Source organism: Salvia hispanica, chromosome 6, assembly GCF_029641045.1.
Source record: "Salvia hispanica isolate PSC_SH4W2 chromosome 6, Shi_PSC_v1, whole genome shotgun sequence".
Classification (NCBI taxonomy): Eukaryota; Viridiplantae; Streptophyta; class Magnoliopsida; order Lamiales; family Lamiaceae; genus Salvia; species Salvia hispanica.
In genome coordinates this window covers 46,093,285-46,119,036 of record NC_142697.1, presented here as the reverse complement: position 1 = coordinate 46,119,036, position 25,752 = coordinate 46,093,285, and the positions used below count along the sequence as shown (strand labels likewise).

The 25,752-nt window shown below is 37.6% G+C and overlaps 3 protein-coding genes and 1 pseudogene across 6 annotated transcripts in view; 2 read left to right on the top strand and 2 right to left on the bottom strand.

The window, feature by feature from the left end:
* Positions 1–12,610, bottom strand: part of LOC125204209 (midasin-like protein) — a 31,092-nt gene extending 18,482 nt beyond the window's left edge. The window contains exons 1-30 of the mRNA XM_048102803.2: positions 12,482–12,610; positions 12,241–12,367; positions 11,795–12,147; positions 11,302–11,386; positions 10,946–11,220; positions 9,751–9,909; positions 9,374–9,534; positions 9,157–9,266; positions 8,960–9,079; positions 8,679–8,757; positions 8,146–8,268; positions 7,971–8,055; positions 7,789–7,885; positions 7,562–7,690; positions 7,392–7,448; positions 7,126–7,302; positions 6,904–7,029; positions 5,078–6,826; positions 4,546–4,610; positions 4,265–4,460; positions 4,024–4,128; positions 3,638–3,943; positions 2,914–3,107; positions 2,771–2,825; positions 2,234–2,384; positions 1,712–1,785; positions 1,336–1,483; positions 575–673; positions 292–392; positions 80–169 (exon numbers count right to left, since the gene is read on the bottom strand). Of these exons, the coding sequence (XP_047958760.2) occupies positions 80–169; positions 292–392; positions 575–673; positions 1,336–1,483; positions 1,712–1,785; positions 2,234–2,384; positions 2,771–2,825; positions 2,914–3,107; positions 3,638–3,943; positions 4,024–4,128; positions 4,265–4,460; positions 4,546–4,610; positions 5,078–6,826; positions 6,904–7,029; positions 7,126–7,302; positions 7,392–7,448; positions 7,562–7,690; positions 7,789–7,885; positions 7,971–8,055; positions 8,146–8,268; positions 8,679–8,757; positions 8,960–9,079; positions 9,157–9,266; positions 9,374–9,534; positions 9,751–9,909; positions 10,946–11,220; positions 11,302–11,386; positions 11,795–12,147; positions 12,241–12,345 (5,574 nt within the window). The 5' untranslated portion in view covers positions 12,346–12,367; positions 12,482–12,610. The remainder of the gene's footprint in view (positions 1–79; positions 170–291; positions 393–574; positions 674–1,335; positions 1,484–1,711; positions 1,786–2,233; positions 2,385–2,770; positions 2,826–2,913; positions 3,108–3,637; positions 3,944–4,023; positions 4,129–4,264; positions 4,461–4,545; positions 4,611–5,077; positions 6,827–6,903; positions 7,030–7,125; positions 7,303–7,391; positions 7,449–7,561; positions 7,691–7,788; positions 7,886–7,970; positions 8,056–8,145; positions 8,269–8,678; positions 8,758–8,959; positions 9,080–9,156; positions 9,267–9,373; positions 9,535–9,750; positions 9,910–10,945; positions 11,221–11,301; positions 11,387–11,794; positions 12,148–12,240; positions 12,368–12,481) is intronic.
* A 2,094-nt stretch (positions 12,611–14,704) lies between these two features.
* LOC125198853 (threonine synthase, chloroplastic-like) lies at positions 14,705–17,054 on the top strand. 4 transcript variants are annotated; one of them, XM_048097103.2, is made up of 2 exons: positions 14,705–16,282; positions 16,797–17,054. In XM_048097103.2, the coding sequence occupies exon 1, from the start codon at positions 14,720–14,722 to the stop codon at positions 16,274–16,276; it is 1,557 nt and encodes a 518-aa protein (XP_047953060.2). In that variant the 5' UTR covers positions 14,705–14,719; the 3' UTR covers positions 16,277–16,282; positions 16,797–17,054. The 4 variants fall into 4 exon arrangements, with proteins under 4 accessions (XP_047953060.2, XP_088917988.1, XP_088917990.1 ...); XM_089061862.1 differs by lacking the exon at positions 16,797–17,054 and adding an exon at positions 16,565–16,730; XM_089061864.1 differs by lacking the exon at positions 16,797–17,054 and adding an exon at positions 16,400–16,477.
* Positions 17,055–18,608: 1,554 nt separating this feature from the next.
* LOC148923974 (putative lipid-transfer protein DIR1 pseudogene) lies at positions 18,609–19,126 on the top strand (annotated as a pseudogene).
* A 281-nt stretch (positions 19,127–19,407) lies between these two features.
* On the bottom strand, positions 19,408–21,467 carry LOC125198850 (protein C2-DOMAIN ABA-RELATED 4-like). Its single transcript, XM_048097101.2, has 3 exons — positions 21,293–21,467; positions 20,463–20,558; positions 19,408–19,909 (listed from the first exon to the last, which is right to left on the bottom strand). The coding sequence occupies exons 1-3, from the start codon at positions 21,401–21,403 to the stop codon at positions 19,607–19,609; spliced, it is 510 nt and encodes a 169-aa protein (XP_047953058.1). The 5' UTR covers positions 21,404–21,467; the 3' UTR covers positions 19,408–19,606.
* Between the last annotated feature and the right edge of the window lie 4,285 nt (positions 21,468–25,752).

Genomic DNA, 25,752 nt, shown 5'->3' with positions numbered 1-25,752 from the left:
AACAGAAAATACATCAGCACATGACTTTTCAGCACTATGTTACTATGAAAGAAAACAATGAAGAAAGAGGTCATCCCACCTGAAGCAGGATACCATCGGACCAGGCAAACTGCATTCCTTCATCACTTTCAATAGGCAAATCTGACCCCAATAAATCCATGATGTCAGTCTGTAGCAACATAATCCAGTTAACATTGCTCAACCTCAAAGTTCCACGTAGAATGAAACTAACAAACACAAAACAAACATATCTGTGGAAATTGTTTTATTAAACAAGTTAATTCTGCTGACCTGCTCAGATAGATTAATTCGAACAACAGTGTGCCCAGAGAACCTGCCGAGAGCAGCAACTAAACTTGTTTTCCCAACACCTGGGCTTCCTTCCAAAAGGACTAACAAACATGAAAACATCAAACATTAGAAACCTCACTATGCATTGATTAATATTAAAAGTTTGTTAGGATATTTGCACAAATATGAAATTAAAAACCGGTATATATCAGAAACAAACATACGACCAGAATATACGTAAACACATAACTCAGGCACGAAAACATGTGAAAACGAAACTTACCAGGCTTGTTAAGCTGCATAGCACGCAGCACTCTCATAGTATTCTTCTGTGTGGTTGGGGCCAAAAATTGAAAACCCTCTGCAGTAACACAATCGCTACCTGAACAAGATGAGCAAGATTGAGCCCTAAAGTAGAAGGTGTGAGGAATGACACAAAGATAACTAAAACTATCTAAAATACAATAGTCCAACATCAAACGTAGTGACACGTCTGAATCCTACCTCTTTAAAGATACATGTGTTAATTAATACAGAGTAGTAATTACTACACTTTTCCTTTCACAGGAGATCATTGAATGAACAAGGAGTTTCAATTAAATGACCTGGCTAGCATGCAGTATATAAACTACAAAGTACGTGTGAGAGTGCTGTGCTGGTCTAGTCTAGTGACTAATGTCAGAGGCCAAAGGTTCTAGGTTCAGGTTCGAGTCCACAGTCAATCTCTTACACAGTTGAAGTTAATCATTTGATATATATCATGTCACTATCTTACATGTCATCATTTCAAGTTAACCACTAAGCTGCCAGCAATATATAGACAACAAAAATTCAAGGCAAATCACTGGATCAACAACTTCAATGTCCCACTCCAGAGGTAGAGGCCCCGTAGTTTGAACTACCATCTGTTTGAAACCATTCTAGAAATGTTGAAGGTTGTCATACAGCTCATACTAATGTTGAAGGTTGTCATACGACTCATACTTCCATTCAATCTTGGAGATAACAATAAATATGCAGTATGCAATTACACAAGTCCTATACCTTTCTCGATGTAGAAAGGGTGAATGCCAAAGAGATTGTCACACTCCATGTTATCAGCAGGAGTAAGAATAGCTGAGCTTTTAGGATCGGCCCAACCGTAAGACTCCAATCCATCAAGACCTGAGGGATCAAAACTTGTTGCAATCTCCTGTATCAGGGAAACACGTTCATTTTTTTAAGTCATTGAGTAATACAGATATATCTAACATTCTACGACTAAATAACACATTAATGTCAACGAATAAATAGCATACATCTTACTACCATCTAAAAGTAGGACAACTCAGCATTTGAGTTTCTCTAGCAGGATAGCAAGTGTATGTAATTTCTTGCACCCCGTCACCAAAATATTTCAGGTCAGATAAATAAACTTCACCTTGAGTTTCACCAGCAGGAAAGCAAGGCATTTCACCCTCAATTCTGCAGCTTCGACTTTTGATATATTTGAACCTGAATAGCATATAGAGTAATAGAGGTAAGAAAAAGTTGATTCAAGGATATAAAAGCAATTATGAACAGATATATATAATCCTTAGTCACTAAACAGTGCCTATAGAGCACACGGTAACTGGGAGAGAAAAGAACATAAGGTTCCCATTTGCTTTACACGACATGTGGGAAAACCCTATATACCTAGGTCAAGAGCTAGGTTCACAATAGCTATAGAAATAAAAATACAAGAACAAGACTAAGTAGAATGAAATTGTAGATATCAAGACTACAGTCAAGAATTAATCTCAAGAAGCATCCAAACCCTGTCAAGTCACATGTCCACAAACTAATACTAAGGTCAGCCATGTTTCCATCAACATCATTTAACAAAGCTCCTCCAGATGTATGTAGTAAAGTGATTGCAATCAATAACAAAATATTCTGGTGGACAGATTAGCAAACATACCCAAGCTAAGCCCATCCAGTAAAACGAGGAATGCCCCGTGTATCAATGCAGACTCAGCTGTTAAATTTCTTGCTGACACATTAATAAATGATACCCAAGATAACAGATCCCTCACAGTAAGAATTCTTCCTGTCTGCAAAAGGTTGAACCACTGCAAAGCAGGAGATAGATAAGAAAAGAAGTGAAACAAAGAGACCAGTATGAACCACAAAGAAATTTATTTCCAAACCTAAAAACATTTGAAAAGGGAACAAACACAAAAATTGAAAAATGTAAGATTTACAGCTGCTTCGGAAGTTTAACAAGGTTTTAAATAGATAAAAGGAGAATAAATTTGATTTGGGATTTACTAGATAATATAGACATATATATACGGAAAGAATATAATTAAACAACTAATTATGAACAGCACAACGTGCAGAATAAGATATCCTTCTACAAGTATAATAAATGGGTATCGCAAAAAAATTCATGATTACCAATAACAATGATCGCTAATGGATGAATAACAATACGCATGAATCGGAAACAACAAACCTCCCAAAAGCTTAGCATGACATCCACAATGTGAGGAAGTTTTGGCTCCAATATTCTGCATTTCAAAGCAAGTCTGTAAGGCATAATATCATATTCTGCCGGATTTATATTTAATCACGTATTACTTATAAAGAAAAGCTTACCTCTCAGTAGCAATACTTTTAAGTTCATCAATATCAGTAACAGAGGGAACCCATATTTCCGTGAATCGATTTCGAAGAGCAGGTGACAGTTCTTTCTTTCCATAGTCTCCACCAGGATTCATTGTAGCCAGAAGAAAGAAGTTCTCATGAGCTACAATGTTCTCAAGATCAGAGCCTCCTTTCTCAGCCAAGTACTGCATATATTCAGTAAAATTTACCCAGAGTCAATAAACAACATTAGCAAGACTCTCCTCCATCCTATTATTATAACCACCTTTGCCTTTTCACAACTATTAAAAATATTCATTTAATTTCTTTAACAAAGTAGAATAACAAAAAATAAATATCCTTATTTACTTTATCAAAATAAAATATTGTTGATTGCAAACAATTTTAAGTAGAAGCACATTAAGGAAAACAAAAATTACATGCACATCTATTGGAGAAAATAGTCTATAATTTCAGGACATAAGAAAAGGAACAAGGGAGTATTAGTCATGGGCACTTGGGCAGACCCAACAAACACACTTAGGCCATGTTTTTCCCAGATCTTTGAACTTGTATATGACAATTACCACTCTGATCATTCAAGTCAAAGTACAAGATACTCATAATGATGCATGTCCAGTTTGACTGAACCTTCATGTTTTTAAGGAATACAGATCATTGGCAACAAAAAAATAAAATGATAAAGTAATACAACAACATACTATAAGTTCCTCACCAATTTCCTTTCTGGCTCCAGGACGCTGTTTAATCTTTCTAGAACACTATCATCAGCCAACGAAATCTCATCAACAAGAAACAAGTCGCCACTCTTCATTGCTTCAATAAGAGGGCCATCTTGCCACGTGAAAATTGTTCGCCACTTCTCTAGAAGCTGGCACATTTCCTCCTTAATAATTTCTATGTCTTTAAGCTCATCCATGGTGACTTCAGAATTCAACACAGAAAGCTCTTTATAACTTTTGATAATTAGAGAGAGTACATTGAGGGTCTGAGAAGCCTGGTTGATGTCCAGAGAAATTTTCTGCAGGAAAAAAAAATCTATTAAAAAAGATGATGACGTCAAAGATGGAAAATGTGTTTGGAACTAAGAGATCAACATACAGAATCTCCAGGAAAATGTATAAAAGCCTTCGACTGGGCAGCTTTCTCACAAAGATTCTGAAAGTCCAAACTAATTTTTGATCTCTCACGCACAGGATAAAATCCCTGGTCAATATTAAACCAAAAAGACAAAATTGAATACAACTGTGACTTCACGATTGTAATGTGACAAGGATGAGGCCATAACTGAAAGGGCAACAAAACAAACATATAGAAAAACTAATGAAGTAAAAGGGCATACCCCAAGAAAATCAGATGTCTCTGTGTATTGATGGCAATTCAGTATATGTAACTTAGACCTCTTCATGATACTAAGCAGCTGACAAACAGTTGTTTTCCCTCCTCCAGTTTCACCCACAAGGAGGACAGGTTCGCGCATCTGATAACACCGTTCGACCAGAAAATACATTCTCCATAGACTCTTTGTCCAAATGATTCTGGTAAAGCAAAAGGATAAGAGAACTTACGACCTCAATTATTTGGGAAAGAGAGCACAGATTCTGTAACCTTATAGATACTTACTGCCCAATACTTTCAGGATTTTTATAGTCATTTGACTGCAAAAAATAGTCTCGGCCTTTTTCTTCCTGAAAAAAAAATATATATGAGCACATCATATTCTAATGGTCCATGACATGTCATAACCACAGCCACCCCACCGAAAAGTAAAAACAAATAAAGAGAGGAAAGACAAAAGGAGAGAAAGACGATAGCCATCATAGAATCTGACAAGGCACATAAAGTAAACTGATACTCGCATGCCACCTAAAACACCACTTTGATCTCTATCGTCCTAGACAAACATTTAAAAAAATCCATGAGCAGGATGCCATGTAAAGGTACTAACCAAGTACGTAAACCTAATCAAAATAAATATCTCTATGACATAGATGAGTTCATTCTAACCTTAGATCTGCAACAAACACCTTTTCACTAATATGCTCACTTCAGAAGAGGTAGAGTTGGTTTTAAGTGCTTTTAAGGCTGATGATGAATTTGCAACATTGTAACATAGACAATGGTATTAGGCATTCAGAATAGAGAAAATAAGTACCTGCTTGTATAACTTTCCATCAGAAAGTTGGATCTTTAACAGCCTCTCCAAAACTTCTTTAACAACTCTTTTTTCGGCATCATCACGCAGCCTTTCTGCCATTAAGTAGTAACCATCATAAGCTAGATCCTCATAAGATCTTACATATTCAACGTAACGATCAGCCCATCGGAACAAGTCACGCGGAGTGATATATCCATGTTTTCCAGCAAAAACGTTGCTACTCTGCCTGTGCAAATGCAACTCCCTCATCACATCAACCATTTTTTTTGCATAGCTTTGAGGAACTTTGCACCTTTCATACAGAATGTGCACCAACTCTTTTTGCGGTATTTCATCAACATGAATCTCCACAAAACGATTACGGAATGCTCTAGAGAGCAGTTTGCGGCCCGCATAAACACCAGGTGGATTTTGGGTTGCAAACAACATAAAATCTGGATGAGCACGGATTGTTTCTTGGAGCTCAGGAACAAAAAGCTCTCTATTATCATCTAGCAACCGATTCAGTGCTTCAAGGACATCTGAGGGAGCTAAGTTAAGTTCATCAAGAACAATCCACTGACCCTTACGAACAGCTTTCACCAGGACACCTTCATGGAAGGCAAGCTTTCCACTTGCATCAGTTATATAAGAACCAAGATATTCTTGGAGATCAGTGTGTTCGTGATTATTAATTCTTACAAATTCATGACCAGTAACTGCAGCTAGGTAGCAAACCAGGCTAGTCTTACCGCTAGATGTGGGTCCCTGCAACAACACAGGATATCTTCCAATAAAAATAGCCCGTGCAAGATTCTTAAGGTGTTCCCCAACACTTTCTGTCAGTACATAGCGCTTCAATATATCATTATCTTTTGAGGGTGTTTTGACCGCCAAGTATTCGTGATAAGGGAGTGGCTGGAGTGATCGACCTCCTAATAGCTCTTTGCAGATTAAAGCGTTCATTGATCTTGCACTAGGGTCATCTAGTGAATTCATAAAGAACATACAGAATCCATCATAAATAGATTTTTCCAACCCAAACTTTCTTTTAGCCTTTTTTAAGTATTCCAGTCCCCGGTATAGAGAGCGTAAACTGTAATGAGGCTTCTGGTTGGCACCATCCTGTAATCTTTCCTCAGATTCTTTTGCTGCTTTGTAAAATTTCATGACTTGACATACTATTTTTCTATATGAAGGGTCATCGTCAATAAATTGATTAATAAACAAAACCAAGTCTTCATCATCTAATACATCATCAACAAAGTATTCTGTAAATCTGCTCCTCAAAGAAACTGCCAAATCTCTTTTACCAGCATCAGTAGCAGGGTTCATGCATGCGAAGATTCGGAAGTTGGGATGCCGGTGAATATATTCTGTATCTCCTCTTTCAGCCAAGCATACCGACCCTCTCTCATTTTCAAGGACCCCAGTAACTCGCTGCATGATCTCTGGAGGGGCCAAATTTACTTCATCCAACAATACCCATTCACCGTTTTTCATGGCTCTAATAAAAGCTCCTTCCACAAATGAAAAAACCATTCCATCTGATGCACTAACCTGTGCATGAGCTCTTTCAAGGTTTGCTGAAAATATTTCCCAAGATTTCAATAGTTCTTCACTTAAAGGCCTCTTCCGCTTCTTACCGGAACTGGGTTTTCTTATTTCAGTTATTCTGCTGATGCATTTCTGGAAACCACTTAACAACATTTTCCAGTTCTTCTCATCTACAAATTTCCTCATACGGGTAAGAAATATGTTATTGTCCTGAAAGGAAATAGAAGTATGTTAGAGGCATCCTTAAAAAAAGGAGATAGAATCACTATACTTCTCGTGAACAATACCTTTGAAGGAAAGGTGTTTGTGAACAGATTCACAAACTCCTGATATAGAGGAACACAAACAAGCCCTGCATCTACGGGTTTGAATCCTCCTAAGAGGTCAGCAACATCACTCTGCTGACTTAAATTCTGGAAGAGAAAAAACAATTACAATGGCGAATTGTCACTTCTAGTGTTCAAAGTAATATTAATAAATCAGCACTGGAGGTTACAAACTCAACATACCAAAACTGTAAGTTTCTGACCAAGCCTTGTGGCAAGTGTCTGAACGAGAGTAGTTTTCCCAGTGCCAGTTTCGCCAACCAATAGTACAGGCTCATTGAACTTAACAGAGCAAGCTATTCTCTCAAGTGCATGTGCTGAGCTACGGAGCTCAACAAACGGCTTCTTATTCCTATTCGGCTGTATGAAGAGAATGGTAGCCTTGTTAATAAATTTTCTGAAGCTTCTTCAAAATAAGATAAACCAAAGAATACAATGTGGTCACTCACTGCCATTTCAGCATGTTGAAGGTTACATCGCCCAATTCGGAACTCGGATTTCAGTTCCTGAACACAGTACAAAACAACGGTAAGGCTGTGTAAACCAATACAGAGCCGCAGCCCACAAATATGCATATCATGTAAATGGCCAAACAAAAACATATCATAATTAGCAGTACCTGAATTACTGGCTTGTTAACAGGATACAAAGTCTCAGCCCCTACAACACCCCACAACCTAGCAATCTCTCTCATGATGGCCAACCGATTTGCAGCCGAAGTGGAGAATGATGCAAAAACATCCATTGCCTGAAACGACAAAAGGAGCTTGTCAGCTTGATTACAGTCTATCATACAGAAGCCCTGCTCATGCAGAGAAATTGAAGAGTTATCATGATGTGTCTAACCTCTTTACAGATGTTTTCACAGGCGTAAGAGGTGATTGTTTCATGTCCAGAGCAGGAGAGCAAACTTGCAACTCTTTTGCAGAACTTAAGAAGATCCCTTCATTGTGTGCAGAAAAGGCTCGGTTGATACATGTGCAGGAAAAACATAAAGAAGTATATGCATGTATATAATCTGCTGCTACCTTAGAGTGAACCTCCCATTAGAAATTGAAGATGACATTAATCCTAATTGGAAATTTGTAAGCTCGTTTACTCTTTCAAAGGTTTCTGCAAAAAGCATCAGAAAATATAAGTAAATAGCACTGTGACCACTATAAGGAGCACAAACTATTCTTGAATATGAAACATTCAGCAGACCTATGAGTTTTAGGGCAAGATACTCCAGTTCTGGGTACCACTGTAAGATAATTTGTATCAGATCCTGCTTACTGGGTGGCGTAATCATTATTTTCCTCCAGACAGCACCAAGGGAATTCCTACCTGTTACCAAAGGAACAGAAAAGACAAAAGGGCACCATATCAAACGATTAAACAACAATGAAATAAGAATTACATTATCATGTAGTGTTTGGCAACTTCATTTGTAAGGCCTAATACAAGTAATCTAGTGCTATATATTCCTTCTCAAATAAATGGTGAGAATTTATCTAATTATAGGGATTTAGCTACTCCCTTCACAAATATAGCATAGATGGAAGTGATTAACAGCTCCATATCATGCCAGGGCATGGAAAGGACTCTAGGCATAACATACGCTGACATTAAGCATCACAGAAAAAAATATTATCTTGTTCTATTTTTAAGGAAGAACTAGGATCTGACGTGAGAAACCAATATCAGCACAGACGCAATAAAATGAAGTTGTTTTAATGTCAGGAAGAGCTCTTTACCTTCACTAAAACGAGATGCGTCTGGATTTGAGCTTGTCACTGTGGAAAATAACCGGAAACCTGGGTTTACCCTTACTGCCTGCATAGTGCAAAATAATGCAGCGACTATCAAATTAATGTAAATTATGTAACACACTTCTGGACTGCCTCAATCACAGAGAGAAGTATAAGGTAACATGTAGCACTGCAACTAACAACAACAATTTAACATCAGCACCCTTCCCCCCCCCAAAAAAAAAAAAAAGATTTTTTGAGATATTAGAGACAAAAGATGGCCATACCTCCCCATGGCCAGTTGAGAATGTAACTGCACCTTCCAACAAAGGCAACAAGATTGACATAATGTCAGATGGTGCTTTATCTATATCTTCGAAAACAACCCAGAAACCATTCAAGACCGCCTGTCAATGAATACGAAATACAGGTTACAACAAGACAGCTCAGGAAGTAAGTTGAACTTAAAAGATTAACTTCAAACCTGAGTTAGAGAACCAGGTTGCCATCTGAATTCACCAGGTTTCTCCGTGCAGACATAAGTCCCAAGTAGTGTTTTCCCGTCAACCTGCTCGTCCATGTGAATGGACAAAACTATGTAGTTCAAACAGAAATATCAACAATCAGAATAACATTCTACAGAGATCCAATAATACAGAATTTCATTGAATATAGAGACCAGAAAGAATTGAGCCACCCACCTCTACTACCATAATTATGGGCTAACTTGAAAACAAGTGCAGTTTTCCCACCACCAGCAGGACCATAAAGAAGCACAGGCCACCTCTGACTAACAGCTAAAGAGACCATCTCAAAACCTTTTTTCAGAGCAGACGTCAAGACAAAGGGCATCGCAGGACTTCTGCATAAAATCAAGATTCAGAACATGGTAGTTATGTATAGTACATTTGAGGTCAAAGTCAAACATAAAAGCGTAGGAATGGACCCAATTAAGAAGGAACACTGGGAAACATACCAGAACTATCAGTATATTGATAATTATAAGGAAAGACCATCAAAACACAAACCAAAGGAAAAATGCAAAGAAATGTAACCACTTTATTGATAGAAATCGTACCCTGTGCCCTGCATGCTAAAATGATTCAAGGGCACAATCTTATCAATCATTGAAGAGCATGAGTTGTCTTTTCTTCCAACTGCCCCATAGTCATTTGCAGAGTATTCGAGATGCCAACCCCCTTTCTCCAAAGATACATCCATACAAAATTCTTGCCAACTGCAAACAGTACAACCATGAAGCCTAAGTAACTTAAAACTTGCACTAAAAAGTATAAACAGTAAACAATTGGTAATGATTACAATTTTAACATTGTACAAATAGATTGGTGTCACATTTCAGAACAACATAATTTTATTTTGCAATTACATCATCTTTATCTGTTTTGAAATATTCCATTTTTTTAAATGATTTCTTCGGAGTCTAGATGCAATGAGATAACATCAATGTCTATTATTTGAGCTCATAAAATTATATTCTTTATTGTTCTAGACGAGAAAAACTATATAACGTGATTTTAAGATGTGGATATTTCAGTAAGCCGTCATATTGTATCAAACTTGAGGTCTAACAATTTTTGTTTAGGCTCGAGCTATTTATATAATGAGTACTCCACTTGATATGTGTAGTAACACACAACTTTCCTTCAGTAGTCCATCTATTAAACAATTACCACATCTACAGATGCAAATTTACAAAAAACTAGTTTTGCCCGGTGTGATGCATGGTAACTAAATAAGGGGAAACAAATAAATAATTTGTTTTCATGAAATCGAATTCTTTTTCTTATTATAAGATAGACAGAAAAATAGTTTAAAAAATTAATTACACAGATATAGACGAAAATTAATTCGTTTCGTATAACTTCATAGTTTTATTTTTATATGTGTCAAATTGATAACCAAGATTTCATCAACACATTTAATATATCGGTAATTGTTAGTTAGTTCAAACTCACTATACAACTTTTATTAGTGTTTTTACTAAGCTAGAAAAGTTCCTAGTATTTTGCTTTTTGATTCATTCGGAAAAAAGATTACTAGAAAAACTAAAAGGTTGAAGGCTTTTGAACTAGTAACTGAACCTGGAATTTGAACAATGAAAGATATCTGTTGCATGAAAATAGTTTGTTTTTAGTAGACATAGTAGAATAGTAGATAGTAGATATGTTGTTTGGTGTATGGTGGTTTTTTGGTGGGGGTGGGGTGGGGGTTAGCATAGATCAAACTGCGACAGAAGTAAAAAAAAAAATTACCGCATATAACTCTTAAAAGCTTCTTCAGATTCAGTATTAAGGTTTGCAGATGCCTTAAAACTTAATCTTAAAGCTCTCGACAAAATGCCAGCACTGCACCATCTCATGTCAAACAAAATAGTCCTCAACGATGCATCGTTAACCATGGTGAGGTCTGCGGACTGCTGTACAATGTCCAAAAAACAGGACCAATCCCATAACGTAGTGAAGACAGCTGGCTCCAATGTAAGGAAACGATATGATACTCGGACAACCTTTAACAACTGCCTGGCTTCCTGAAAACCAGAGGGAGCTTTAAAAAATGTTGGGCCAAAGGCCTTATGTTTGAGTAAAACAATACTTGAGCTACAAATTACCCCAGTTAGTGCCTTGGAAACTGATGTGCATTGAACGATTCTTTCAAATGGAGCAGGAGCAACTTTAAAATAATTTAAAATGGACCTGCATCAAGGAACGATATTACTTCAAAAAATAAAATCCCGGTCGAGAAGGAATGTATAAAGGGTTAGGATTATAAAAGGAATGCAAAGATCACAAGAGAGTAAAGTAAATGCTCTGTAACTGCAACATAACTAAAAAGTAGCATTAGATCATTCTGCAGTTCACTCGCAACAATAAGATGTTATATTTCGCCAAAACTATACAATTTTCAAAACCGTGCTTTTTATCAGTATTCTAGTTCCCGATCATCATAGAAAAACAGCCCAGTCTGCACGAGTTAATCCAACATCTTTCCGACAGAAATATTAACTAACAACCACATTACCCCAAGCACGAATGAACTGCAAAGTGTGACATAATGAAGTTCCAGAAAATAAATGAATCAACCAAGCTAACTAATCTTTTTACCCCAACAGAAAGGGTATCAAATCAAGGGCGCGGCAGAAGGCAAGACATGCAATCTCGTGAAGACGCAATCCCTTCCTTCTTCTCACGTAAACATCAATAACACGAGCTACTTCTGGACTATCTACATCTTCATCATCTTCATCTTCCCCCAGAAACACTTTTTCATCAAAATCTTCCATATTACTATCATCATCCGACCTCAAATTCGGCACCAAGTGAAGCAAATGCACACTCCTCTCAATAATCCTCTGTGCAATAGGCCTAAAGCATCCCAGCAACCGAATTGTGTACTGTGGATGCAAAACCAGCTCCCCCACAGCCAGCACCACCTCATCTTCTGTGATTTTATCACCCTAACTCCCCCAAATACACACAAATTATCATTTAATTTTCCATCAAAAGCTACAAAATCGACTCTTTAAACACTTCACACATAAACTCAGTACCTTCGCTAGCAAATTACTGAAGCTGGGAATCGCCTTGAGCTTCGGGCACCGATCAATAAACCTCCGCAGCTCCGATTCAAGTGAAAAGCTCCCGTCGACCGCCATTCAGAAATTTGAATACAGCCAGCTGCAAACCAAAAATAATTTTAGCATAAAATCCCAAACTATTCGCTTAAGTTACTGAAACGTTAGCTGAATTCACTGAAAACTTGAAAGGATTAAATGAAAATCATCTTATTACTTGAGGTTTCTTCTTAATTTCTCAAAAATATGTCGATTCGGAGGATTTCGCTTGAATTCTTTGCTGAAGTTGTTAAATTTGGCTCCAAAGCTTCTTCCTTTGAAGCAAATGGGTTTAAGAGCGGTTTAGGGTTCTAGTCTCAGTTCTTTAAATATGAGGGTCAGTTTCGGCCCAATATCCATTTTAAATGGGTCGGGTTTTTTTCATTTTAATGATTTAGGGTTTAATGATGGTTTTATTACGATTTTTATTTATATTGTGATTGTCGTTTTTTTTTTTTTTATTAAACTCTTATATAAAGGAGGAAACCATACTAAGGATGTCAAGTGGGCTCGAATTCGGTACCTCATACAATAATGTCTAAGCTCCTTGCACTATGATAGAGGCTCTGGACAAAAGAAATTTGTATGGATCGGGATAATAGTGACTTAAAAATCCATACAACGACTTAAATCGACATGTATTGCTCGTGATAATAGTGACTTAAAAATCTATACAACGACCTGATTCTCTGACTGACAGTTGTACTCATAGACTAATGCAAGTCTTTCCAACGTGCACTCTTACGCTCTATAGCTTCTTATGGGTTACTCGTCGTTTAGATGACGGAAAGAAGGTGCATATGTTGGTATTAATTTATCAAATTTGTTAAATTCTCCTCAAATATGTAGTCACGTACCTATATAGTCTCGTGATTCTTCTATTTCGGATGTGTTTCAGTTAATTCACATTCGTCTATGCATCTAGACCAACGTCAATCCCTACTCTTGCCTCGGGCATTACAGCCCAATCTATATGTTTTTAATAGCGGCAGTAGAATCATCGAGCTACCTAATGTTTACGTGACTTCAACCTCCAACTTATTGACTACATATACGATGATTCAAATCCTTCACAATTCGATGTTGAGTTGATACATTGACCTATTATTTGTAACCATTATTGTTTGGTAATTGTGGTGACTTGAAATTCAGACTCTTATTTGATACACTTCATTCGTTTTATAACGAAATGTAGAAAATGAAATGAATTAATTAGGGGGAATATGTTGCTATCAAATATTCAATACGCTAAATCCTGGCATACGCTGCATCCAAAGTCATTTAGTTAAATTAACCAATAGTACTAGTAATTACACAATCAACAAGTTTTTTTTAGCATTGGTTCATGTTGATATAATTGATGTTAATGTTTCATTGGGTATTTGATGACGTCAATTTTCTACATACACCACAGAGTCATATACTTAAATATAAAAAATGCCTAAGTGACTATTGTTTTCAATTTTATATTTTAAATTGATTTCAATTAAGTGATTTAACTTTACTTTAATTGTGTAGAATTTTTTTACTTAGTATGTTTATAATTTGAATTATGCATTTTTTATTCAAAAATAAATCATACTAGTTAAATCCCCATAGCACAATTTAATTACAATATACAGTTGCAATTCACCATAAATAGTTCGTACTCGCTATGTCCCATTGAATATGAACCACTTTTTTTTAGTTTACCTCAAACCAAGGTAACTCATTACTTAAAATAGAAACACTTTGCCTTCATTTTATTCTTTCTCTCTTACTTCTTTTTCTCTCGGCTCAATATACAATTTTAAACTGCAATCTCGTACCATCCAAAGAAGTAGAGGTGCCCACTGTTCAGGAACCGACGGTTACGGTTCGGAACTGCCGGTTCTGGTTTTGGATATTGTTGAACCGGAATCGAACCGCGAGGGTGTTTCGCGGTTATGGTTCTGGTTCCAAAACCGCCGGTTTCGGTTTCGATTCCGAACTGATGGTTTTTCGGCGGTTTTTCACGGTTCCGAACCGTCGATTTTGTTGCAGTTTTTTGCGGTTCCGGCTTGATTTCACAATTTTTCGGTGTTTTTTCGCGGTTTCAGTTTGAAACCGCCCGGCACAGTTTCGGTTCGAAAAATTTTGAACATGAACAGAACCACGGTTCAAAAAATCGACGGTTTCGAATTTAACTGCCGGTCCGATAAACCTTGAACAGGTCCATAAAGAAGGGATTATCTTCATCTAAAGGAAAGAGTATTATAAAACTAAAAAATGAGAAAATAGGTGTCCAAATAAGTGATAGCTGTCCAAACAAAACCAAAGTTACTAGATTAGGATAAGTAATCCTTAAACAGACCTAAATCCCTTAATTACAATCACATCCCAAATCAATTCACCTCCTCCATTCGAACCTCTCACCGTCTTCTCCACACTCTCTCCAATGGCAGCTCCTCCCATCCTCAGATCCTCCTTCCTCTCCTCCCCACCCCTCTCCCCAGCCCCCTCCTCCGCCCCCCGCCCCGCCCCCCTCTCCATCCGCGCCACCGCCACCTCCCCCGACTCTCCCGCCGCCGCCACACCAAAACCCCGCCGCCCCTGCGACGAGAACATCCGCGACGAGGCCCGCCGCCACACCTCCTCCCACAACTTCTCCGCCAAGTACGTCCCCTTCAACGCCGCCCCCTCCTCCACCGAGTCCTACTCCCTCGACGAGATCGTCTACCGCTCCCGCTCCGGCGCCCTCCTCGACGTCCAACACGACCTCGACGCCCTCAGGCGCTTCGACGGCGCCTACTGGCGCTCCCTCTTCGACTCCCGCGTCGGCAAGACCACCTGGCCCTACGGCTCCGGCGTCTGGTCCAAGAAGGAGTGGGTCCTCCCCGAAATCGACTCCGACGACATCGTCAGCGCGTTTGAGGGTAATTCCAACCTCTTCTGGGCCGAGCGTTTCGGCAAACAGTTCCTCGGCATGAAGGATTTGTGGGTGAAGCACTGCGGAATCAGCCACACCGGCAGCTTCAAAGACCTAGGCATGACTGTGTTAGTCAGCCAGGTCAATCGCCTCCGGAAAATGAACCGCCCTCTCGTCGGCGTCGGCTGCGCTTCCACCGGAGACACCTCCGCCGCCCTCTCCGCCTACTGCGCCTCCGCCGGAATTCCATCAATTGTGTTTCTCCCGGCAAATCGGATATCCCTAGCTCAATTAGTCCAGCCGATTGCAAATGGGGCTTTTGTTCTCAGCATCGACACCGATTTCGACGGATGTATGCAGCTAATTCGCGAAGTCACCTCCGAATTGCCGATATATCTCGCTAATTCTCTCAATAGCTTGAGATTGGAAGGGCAGAAAACCGCCGCGATTGAGATTTTGCAGCAATTTGACTGGCAGGTTCCCGATTGGGTGATCGTTCCCGGCGGAAATCTCGGCAACATTTACGCATTCTACAAGGGTTTCCACATGTGCAAGGAATTAGGGCTCGTTGATAAAATCCCTCGCCTCGTCTGCGCACAGGCGGCGAATGCGAATCCGCTTTACCTCCACTACAAATCAGGGTGGAAGGATTTCAAGGCGGTGAAGGCGGGGACGACGTTCGCCTCGGCTATCCAGATCGGGGATCCCGTGTCCATCGACAGGGCGGTGTACGCGTTGCAGAACTGCAACGGCATTGTGGAGGAGGCGACCGAGGAGGAGCTGATGGACGCGATGGCGCAGGCGGATTCGACCGGGATGTTCATCTGCCCCCACACCGGTGTGGCGCTGACTGCTCTGTTCAAGCTGAGGAACAGCGGGATCATCGGGCCGAACGACAGGACGGTGGTGGTGAGCACTGCGCACGGGCTGAAGTTCACGCAGTCGAAGGTGGATTATCACTCCAGGGAGATAAAGGACATGGCTTGCCGCTTTGCTAACCCGCCTACGCAGGTGAAGGCGGATTTTGGCTCGGTGATGGATGTGCTGAAGAAGTATCTGCTGAGCAAGGATTCGAAGTTGCGTTGAGAGGAGGTGATTGAGTTTTTTGCTCGTTTCTCTGTTATTTATTTATCTTCAACCGTTCTTGATTATGTACGATTAGGATGTTAACGTTGAGTTTTGCTGGATTTTCGTTTTATGGAGGTGTAGCATCGCATGAGTATCGATGAAATTTGAATGTGTATCTAAATAAACTACATTTTGGAATCCATCAGTCGGTTTAAGGTATGGTAGTAGGGAATGCTAGCATATCTGGTTCGAAAAATGCTCTGTTTTTTTGCTTCTGCTTTTATGCCTCACTCGAAAACTATGCAGGTTAGCTTGTGGGAGTTGTTGCTGTTTGAGTTTCTCTGCTATTGCTCTGTTTTTCAAGAGTTCTTTATTATGTACGATTAGAAAGTTATGTTTGAGTTTTGCTGGATTTTGCGAATGTTAGCTGTGTGCGTGGATGGATTTTTGTTTTATGAAGGTGTATCATCGTATGGAGGTGTAGCATCATATGGATTTTTTGGCTCCTGCTTTTATGTCTCACTCGAATACTATGCAGGTTAGCTTGTGGGAGTTGTTGCTGTTTGAGTCTCTCTGTTATTGCTCTGTTTTTCGAGAGTTCTTGATTATGTCCGATTAGAAAGTTATGTTGAGTTTTGCTGGATTTTGAGAAGGTTAGCTGTGTCCGAATATGGATTTTTGTTTTATGGAGGTGTATCGTTGTATGAGTTTCGATGAAATATGTTCATGTATCTAAATAAACCATATTTTGGAATCCATCAGTTGGGTTAAGGTATGGTAGTAGGGAATGCTAGAATATCTTGGCTTGTTTCCAATTGTTAAATTCTTGAAGATTTCACTATTATCTGCTTGTTTTAGGCAAAATCTTGTGTATGTCTTGATGTATGATGCACACATCTGAAATTAGGGTTCATTAGTCACAAAAATAGGGATTAATCACCAATCTTGAATTTTCTTTATGTGTTTGTATTGAACTGTATCTCTTTTGCTTAATCTGTTGCTTCGTCTCACTGCATAATCACGCGATTGTGTTAAATTGCAGCTGATTGATAGTGAATTCTTTGCTGTGTTTATATCGAAGGATCTGTACTACAAGCAGTGAGATGAATCCACGTCTCAAATCCGTGGTTTCGTCTCACTGCATTGTATGTTGAGTTGCAGTTGATGTTAGTTAGTAATCTGTGTCTGGTTTGCAGTCTTCATATAGAAGATGAACTCTGTTTCATGATGTGCTCTGTATCATGTGTACTAATTCGACAGGAGAAAACTCTGTCGGCTCGTGAAGTGTCTTGGCGATTCCGATTCTTGTTCAAAAGTGGCAGTTTCTCCCAGTTTTTTCCTAGATTTGAGCCAAACTGTTGGTATTGGAACGGCGCAATTCTGGTTAGGATTAGGCCCGGAACGATGGTTCAGGGCATCCTTAACCCCATCCCGGATTTGGGCCGCAAGTCCCCTCCACGTCATCATTCCCTCAAATTAGGGGTTCCAGTCCACAACTCCATTAACCCCGCAGGCCACAACTCGGGTCACAACTCAGGCCATAACTTTTCATTTGCACTATTCACAACTACTAAATATTTTAATCGTAAAATAGAATATCTTGAACAATTAAAATTGGGAAAATTCATTGTTCAGTCAGAAAATAGAAAAAAAAATTACAAATCCTAGAAAAGAAAAATTACAAATCCTAGAAAAAAGAACTACTTTTTCTTCATTTGTGCGCGAAGGTATTCAATCATCTCACGGTGCAATTCGAGCTCAATGTCAATTCCGTCAGCTAGCCCATCCGCAACGTAATACTCATATCTAGTGTATAAATAGAAAAATAAAAAAATAACGCCGGGACGGGACTCGGGAGCGGCCCAGGGATACAAACTGCGTCCTCGAGACCGCCCCGAGCCGTGACGCATCTCCCTCCAACGCTAAAATCGGGCCGGACTCGCGAGTTGCGGCCCGGCCCGCCTGCGTTAAGGATGCTCTCACTCTTGGTTTCAATTTACGCAAACCAATTGCTTGGACAAGCAAAACTAATCGTTGAATAAGCACCTCAAACCTGAGTAATGTTTATAAATTCAAGGCTTAATTGCTGCAAATACACATATTTTGGATGAATTCTTACTAAAGAAGAGTAATTTTAAATGAAACGGAACGTCGCCGTTTCATGCAATCCACACTACGTTAATCGAATCAAAGTTTGTGCATTCAACGACAAGAACTCTGAATCAAAACACCAAATTTCACTACCTAAAAAAGCACTACCAAAACTCACGAGCACAACAATCCGTGACACAAGAGTCCCCACATTTGTGTCTATATATATATATACATATCCACACCATATAACAACACAAGAAGAGAAAACATGGAGTCATCACACAAAAAGATAGCAATAGTGAGTGTGCTTCTAGTGATTCTTGGAGGGGCTAATGCCCAGACCATATGCAACATGACCGTGGCCGGGTTCACGGACTGCAAGCCCTCGGCCACGGCCCCTAACCCGCCCCCGCCCTCGGCCGCCTGCTGTTCTGCCCTCTCGCACGCGGACATGAAGTGCCTATGCTCGTACAAGAACTCCAAGGTGCTGCCTTCTCTTGGGATCGACCCGAACCTCGCCACGAAACTCCCTCAAAAGTGCAAAATCCCACATCCACCAAAATGCTAGAAAAGTTATTTAAGGGTTCAATTTCAAATTCTTGGCAATTTGGAATCAACAAGATGCATTACCCCTTTGTTTGTGTGTGTTTTGCATTTGTGTTTGATCATAAAATGAGTGTTTGTGTATGTGTGTGTGTGTTTGTTTGATGTAAGTGAAAAATGTTTTCTATGTTCCAATGCAAGATGGCATAAAACTGGTAAAACTTTGTGTTATATTCTTCAATAGAATGTTTATTGAGATTTCAAGGAAATGAGGTATCAATCTCTAATCCTAATAAGGAAAAGCCTACTAATATCAAATTGAATTTGTCAACATTTACTTCATATAATTTGAAGACGCACAATACTCCCTTCGTCCCATTGAAAGCAACTTGTTTCTCACAACGTCCCACACAAAATGAGACGTTTCTTAAAATGAAAACATTAATTTCTATATTTATTAGTATCAATTATCTACTCAACTTACAAAACAACACTAAATATCTCACTGAAAATGAACACCACAAGCACCAAACTTACTATTGAACAATACAAGAATTTTAATATTACATTAAAGATCATAGGCTTTTTAGCTTACAAATTTAGCAGCAATGCTAATTAAGATCACATATGCCTCTCAATAATTTTCTCACTAAATATAATATACAAACCTCACAAACTTAGCAATATTTATTGCATATAAACAAGCCATGTTTAGTAAGCCATATTCAAACCTCTGGAGCCAGGGACATTGATCCACTGCAGCTGAATCTCCACTTCGCCGCACTCGACGTTTCTCAGCCGGAGGCACAGATCCTGCACCACCTTCCCGTCTTTCCACACCACGGAGCTCTCCTCCGACAGGCAGTTTGTCCTCGAGGCAGGCACCTTCGTGATGATGGTGCCGTCCGGGAGCCCCTCGAGTCTCATTTTCACGGCTTCTATGAAGGGTTTTATGTCAAACTCCGCGTCCCCCATCCTGTCGTCCAGGCTGAATGTGTCGTGGTCGTACACAGTCTGGCGAATAACACGGAGGAAATCGTCAAAATAGTGAATACACTAATTCATCAAGAAGGCTAAGAAGAAAAGGATCATATATAAACACAAACAATAAAAGAGGGCTAATAATTCTTGACAATTCAATCATTTGAATTAAGATTGCTTCCTTCAACCGAGACAAGCTATCGATATCAAGAAACACAGCATAATTCCAAGGGATCAAAGAGTTTGAAAGGATTAACGTTAACCCGAGTCTGATTATGTAAAGCTGTCAAATTGTTTTAATGCCGAAGAAGATCTTCGGCTATTCCACCAAAACTCGGAAGGCAAGATGAGGGAAAAGATAAGTAGGACAAGTGCACATCGAACAACATGCAGAATGAAGTACAGCTTCCATTTCACCAAGTTCGGAACAAGGGAGATATACGACTACTAGTCGTATTTGCTTCCTATCAAACGACGACAAGTGCACATCCTAGTCCTATTTGCTTCCCATCAAACGTGAAACGACAGAGACGATCTTGCTCAAAAACAAAATGAAAATGACCAAGGCCAATCAAAGTGAACTCACCAAATGGATTGGAAGATTATAATCCGCAATGGAAAGTGTCAAATCCTCATTCCATTCAGGGTTGACATCCTTTTTCACGACACGAGTCTTCAACTTCTGCAGCAAACCATCTATCAGAACAAGATTCAACACCATAGCTAAACCCAAAAGCAACAACAATCTACACAAGCAATACTTGAATACAAGCATTTACACATACATATCCTTATAGCTACAAAGTTACATCTCGTGTTCCACCAACGCACACAAAACGCAACGAGAGAGAGATGCATACGAACTCCGCAAGCCTTCAAAAGAGCAATGGCAACTTATCACAGAAGCTGTTCAAATATTCTTCACAACAAAACACAACGCCTTCAACCAGTTGAAATCAAAAACCAAAACATAAAATGCAGCCATCTTAATATCAAATTCACACAGAAACAGCTCATGATAGCAACAATTAACATGAAAAAAAAAAAATCCTAATTTATCAATTCTCAACTTCAATAAAAGAAAAAAAAATGATTCAACTTCAGTCAAAGCTCAGAACAAAAAAACTAGGCAGCTCAATCTTCAATCCACACACAAACAAAAATCCTAATCCATCTATGGCCAATTTCAGCAGAAGATAAAAAAAAACATGAAATTAGCCAACAGCTCAAACCAAAAAGCAATTTCAGCAGCAGCAAAAGTCAACTCATTCATTTCTTGCTTCATAAACCCTTGAAAAACACCCAAAAACCCTTCTTGATCAACAAAAAAAGGCAAAAAAAGTGAAAAAGATGAAAATTTGCGGCGAGCCCAGAATCAGAAAAGCAACCAATTTCACAAAAACAGAGCAAAGAGACCTGCTTGGCCATCTTGACGACGACGTATGGATCGCTGCTGCAGACATCGCGAACAGCAAGATTTATGCCTCTCTTCACTTTAATCCTCAGCAGCCCCATAAGGTTATCCATTTTGATTCTTGACAGAGAAGCAGCAGCCGCCGAAGCGATTAGTTTATGAGTTTGGACACAACTGGTAAACTGTTTTGGGATTTTATTGTGAAAACTGACGACTTTGAAAGGTGTAGTCTTTGTCAACTTTTTGTTTTTATTTTAATTAACTTTTTTTTATATTATTACTAATTATCCTTTTGATATGTCAATCACCTACCTAATTTATGGATTTCTCCACTTTTTTTGCATCAATTAAAACAATAGTAATTTGAAAATAAAAGTATATTTTTCTGTATATTACACGAGTTTTAACTTATAAAAACACTACTATTATTTACTCCCCGTCCCAGATAATTCATCCCAATTTTTCATTTCAATTCGTCCCACATAATTTGTCCCATTTCACTTTACCATTTATGGTAGTGGACCTCATATTCCATTAACTCATTCTTACTCACATTTTTATTATAAAACTAATATGCTCCATAAAGATAGGACCCACATTCCACTAACTTTTTCAACCCACTTTTCATTACAATTCTTAAAACTCGTGCCCGGTTAAAGTGATCCGAATTATCCAGGACGGAGGGAGTATTAGATAAATATGTATATTTTGATCAATTGTAGATTTTTACTCCCTCCGTCCGCGAATAAGAGTCCTATTTTTCCATTTTAGTCTGTCCGCGAATAAGAGTCCCGGTTCACTTTTACCATAAATGGTAATAGAGTCTCACCTTCCACTAACTCATTCCACTCACATTTCATTTAAAACTAATATATTCAAGTGGGACCCCTATTCCACTAACTTTTTTCCATCCACTTTTCTTAACATTTCCTAAAATCCGTCTGGCCATGAATGAGACTCCTAATAGCGGACGGAGGGGGTATATGATAAATATAATTAATTAATAAATTTGAAACTGTGGAATGTGGATATAAGACTAATGTGTCAAAGGGTATTAAAGTAAAATAGAAAAATCCTTTACCATTTAAAAAAAAAAATAAAATAGAAAACAAGTATTGCCAATTAATTTAGGTGGAATTAAATGAAAATTGCTGGGGAAAAGTACTTATAAAGAAAGAAAATACTATATACTTATTCCGTAGGTATGATGATGCTTTTTATTTTATATAAGTGAAGCAAGACCACATATTCTTGCAAATATCTAAGAAAAGTTGTATGCTAAAATCCAGCTTTATTAGACAAATTGTTTGTTACGTGGGGTATAGCCAAATAGTTGTTTCGGCCTTTCATGGTAGTGATGTTTAGTCATGTTATTTTCAAGCATTGAAATCATACTTATGTCTATTGTCTAGATGATATTTAATTAAAGAGTATTTCTGTCTAGAGTTTTCTCATTTCGTTAAGATGTCATGTTTGTTGGATGATAGTACTTTTTTACGAGATACTATTGTTTTGACTTTTGTGCGTTTAAGTGGAGAAAAAAATAGTTTAATAGATATTAATTATTAATAGAGAAAAAAGATGTTCCTAGTAAGAGAGAAAGTATAATTGTATGTATATATCATTGTTTGGTTTTTTACAAAAAAATAGAAATGTGAGGCATATGTTATTGGCTGACATTTCAAGATAAAAAATAAGTGAGTTTGTAATTGAATATATGAATTTGAATTAGTCATATTTCATTGGTCGAGTCATATTTGAATCTTGTGGAAAATATCAGAGTTATTTGGAGTATAACATACTACTCCATATAGGAAGAGAATACTATTCTAAATTTCTAATGCCAATTTTTTTGTCGAAAAAAAGAAAGAAAGATCATTCAAAGAAGAAAGATTAGTAAAATAAGTGCAACACATTGTGGAAAAATTGATAAGAACCACAAATTGTGGAAATGTGGAACAACCTACTAAACTAGTACTTGGTCAATTTATTTTCTGATGTTGTTAAGAATGTGGATATTAGTGTGAGTAAAAGTGAAGGAGCTTTGGGCCCCACCATGATACATTTTTTTCAATATTCAATGAATGTCTACCTAATTATAATGCAACCATGTTTGAATATTTCAAACGATTTGGTGTTATTCTTGCTACTACTTTAATTGGTCACACATGATTCACGAATGAGTAGTTTTTCAAGATAGGAATACAATTATTTCTAAGAAAAAGATAGGAATGCAATTATTCTCAAAAAATGAAAGATAGGTATGTGTTTGCCGCAATCATAAAAATAATACAATCAAATTATAAACTTTGGTAAAAAATTATACAACCATAAAAAATGAAAGATTGGTTTGTGTTTGCTGCGATATAAAAATAAAACATTCATTTTTGAGTAAAATGATACTCTTTTTTTTTTAAATTTTTTTTTCTAGCTTATTAGTATTTGACAAATTGGTATAAACAACAATATGTGAGTAGTGAAATAGTTATAAAATACGTGCTTGCATGAACATACTTAATCATTAATTATTATCAATTTCTTAATTTATGTAAATTAGGTAATTAGCTATGCAATTTCTTTTGGAAATATAAGTAATTGCCATTGTTCGGCCCAATTGTATTAGTTAATTATCATCTCGGCCCAATTCGCATTGGGCCGATACATTATTCAGCCCAATGTGGATTTGAAGCGGTCCATTGACGGCCCAATTCTCAAACTAGTGCAATGGATTTTGGAAAATAAATCATTTGTTTCTGAAGAAAAAAAAAACAAAAATAAAATAAAAAATTCAAAATCCTTCCAACAAAAAACTTACTACCTCCGTCCATGAAAATTCGTCCCGGTTTGACCGGGCACAGTTTTTAAGAAATGTAATGGAAAGTGAGTTGAAAAAGTTAGTGGATTGTGGGTCCTACTTTTGTATATTAGTTTTATAATAAAATGTGAGTAGAAATGAGTTACTGGAATATGAGGTCCACTGTAAAAAATGGTAAAAATGAAGTGGGTCAAATTTTGGAGGACGGACGGAAATGGAAAAATGGGACAAATTTTCGTGGACGGAGGTAGTATCAAAATCTTGACTTGAAGATGAAAATATAACAATTTTTTGAGGTCGAAAAGAAAAACAATTGATTTAAGCTTTTCGTCGAACATATGGTGGGCATGAAAAATGAAAACCAAAACCCATAACAAAAGATTGACAGTCGATTCCTTCGCAAACCGACCCAATTATTTTGATCATCCAAGAACTTTGGAAAAGATGAAATGTTCATTAAACTGAACCGATTGGAATGTTAAGGAATAATTTGTTGTAAATTTGTAAAGGGTAGACTCTGTTTGACATTTCGTCGAACAAAACTCTGTTTGAGAAGGAATAAAACATGTAAGCTCCCTCAATTTCAGCTGAATTTTGAATGAATTATTTAAAAAATTTATAGAGGGAAAAGAGGTAGTATTAGAGTAATGAATAAGTACTTACTTATTTGTTAATTTATTATTAGGTTGATAGAATTATTTAATGAAAATTCAACAAATAATTATCCCCCCAATAAATTGATTCCCAATAAATAAATCCCTCGAGGCTTATTGGTACCAAATATTGAAATTTTGTGCTAAAGTCGTTGATAACATATCAATAATCAAATAAATGGAAACAACACACTAATCGACAAAATATCAAAATTTAGAAACGAAAACTCAACTAAATAGTCGTAGTATGGTTAGGTGAACGTCACGATAAGTAATTATGGGTTTCCATAAAAGGAATATTCCAAGAATAGTTGGGGTGAGTGCAAATAATTGTTTTTATACTATATTGAAATCGGAATAGATAAATAACTATTGTTATAATCGATTTTGTCCCATCGTTTGTAGCGTTTGCCAAAAAATGTTAAACCGTTTACCATTAAATGTTCAACCGTTTACCATTTAGTATTCATCGTTCATGTTTGGGAATAAATTTATGTCCTGCAAAAAGATCCGACGATCAGAATATCGATGTGAACTGAAATTACACGCGTATTGAGTAATTGACGTGTAATTTTGGTTGTCATGTTACCACAGATCTTTTACCTAACATGTTATTCCAAAAAATAAATGATGGTGTATTAAATGATAATTACCTAAACAATGAGATAAAATTGATCTTTTACAAATTTTTTTAATCTACCTACAAAACCAGCTTTTCTAATGTTCCCCAAAATTATTTTTTCAACAAATTAAACTCGTGTTTGTCGAAAGTATCAATATTGCAAATTGGACCTATTGTTAAAATGGTGTTGTTTTTAATAGAAAAAAGATAATTTGCTTGTTATTATACAAATGCATTATCTTAATATATTAATACCAATTGATCACTAATATAAGCTTGTGGACCAAGGAGGCTATAGGACCACTGACAATTTTATTTTATTTTGAAAGAAATGCACCACTATTTATGTGAATCTACATAAAAACATGTTTA

What these genes read in the sequence shown, in the direction of transcription:
- LOC125198853 (XM_048097103.2), top strand. Translation starts at nt 14,720, where the DNA reads ATGGCAGCTCCTCCCATCCTCAGATCCTCCTTCCTCTCCTCCCCACCC.
- LOC125198850 (XM_048097101.2), bottom strand. Translation starts at nt 21,403, where the DNA reads ATGGATAACCTTATGGGGCTGCTGAGGATTAAAGTGAAGAGAGGCATA. An exon ending in TCGTCAAGATGGCCAAGCAG is followed by an intron (nt 20,559 to 21,292) that starts GTCTCTTTGCTC and finishes GGTTTGCTGCAG; the next exon opens with AAGTTGAAGACTCGTGTCGT. An exon ending in ATAATCTTCCAATCCATTTG is followed by an intron (nt 19,910 to 20,462) that starts GTGAGTTCACTT and finishes GTTATTCGCCAG; the next exon opens with ACTGTGTACGACCACGACAC.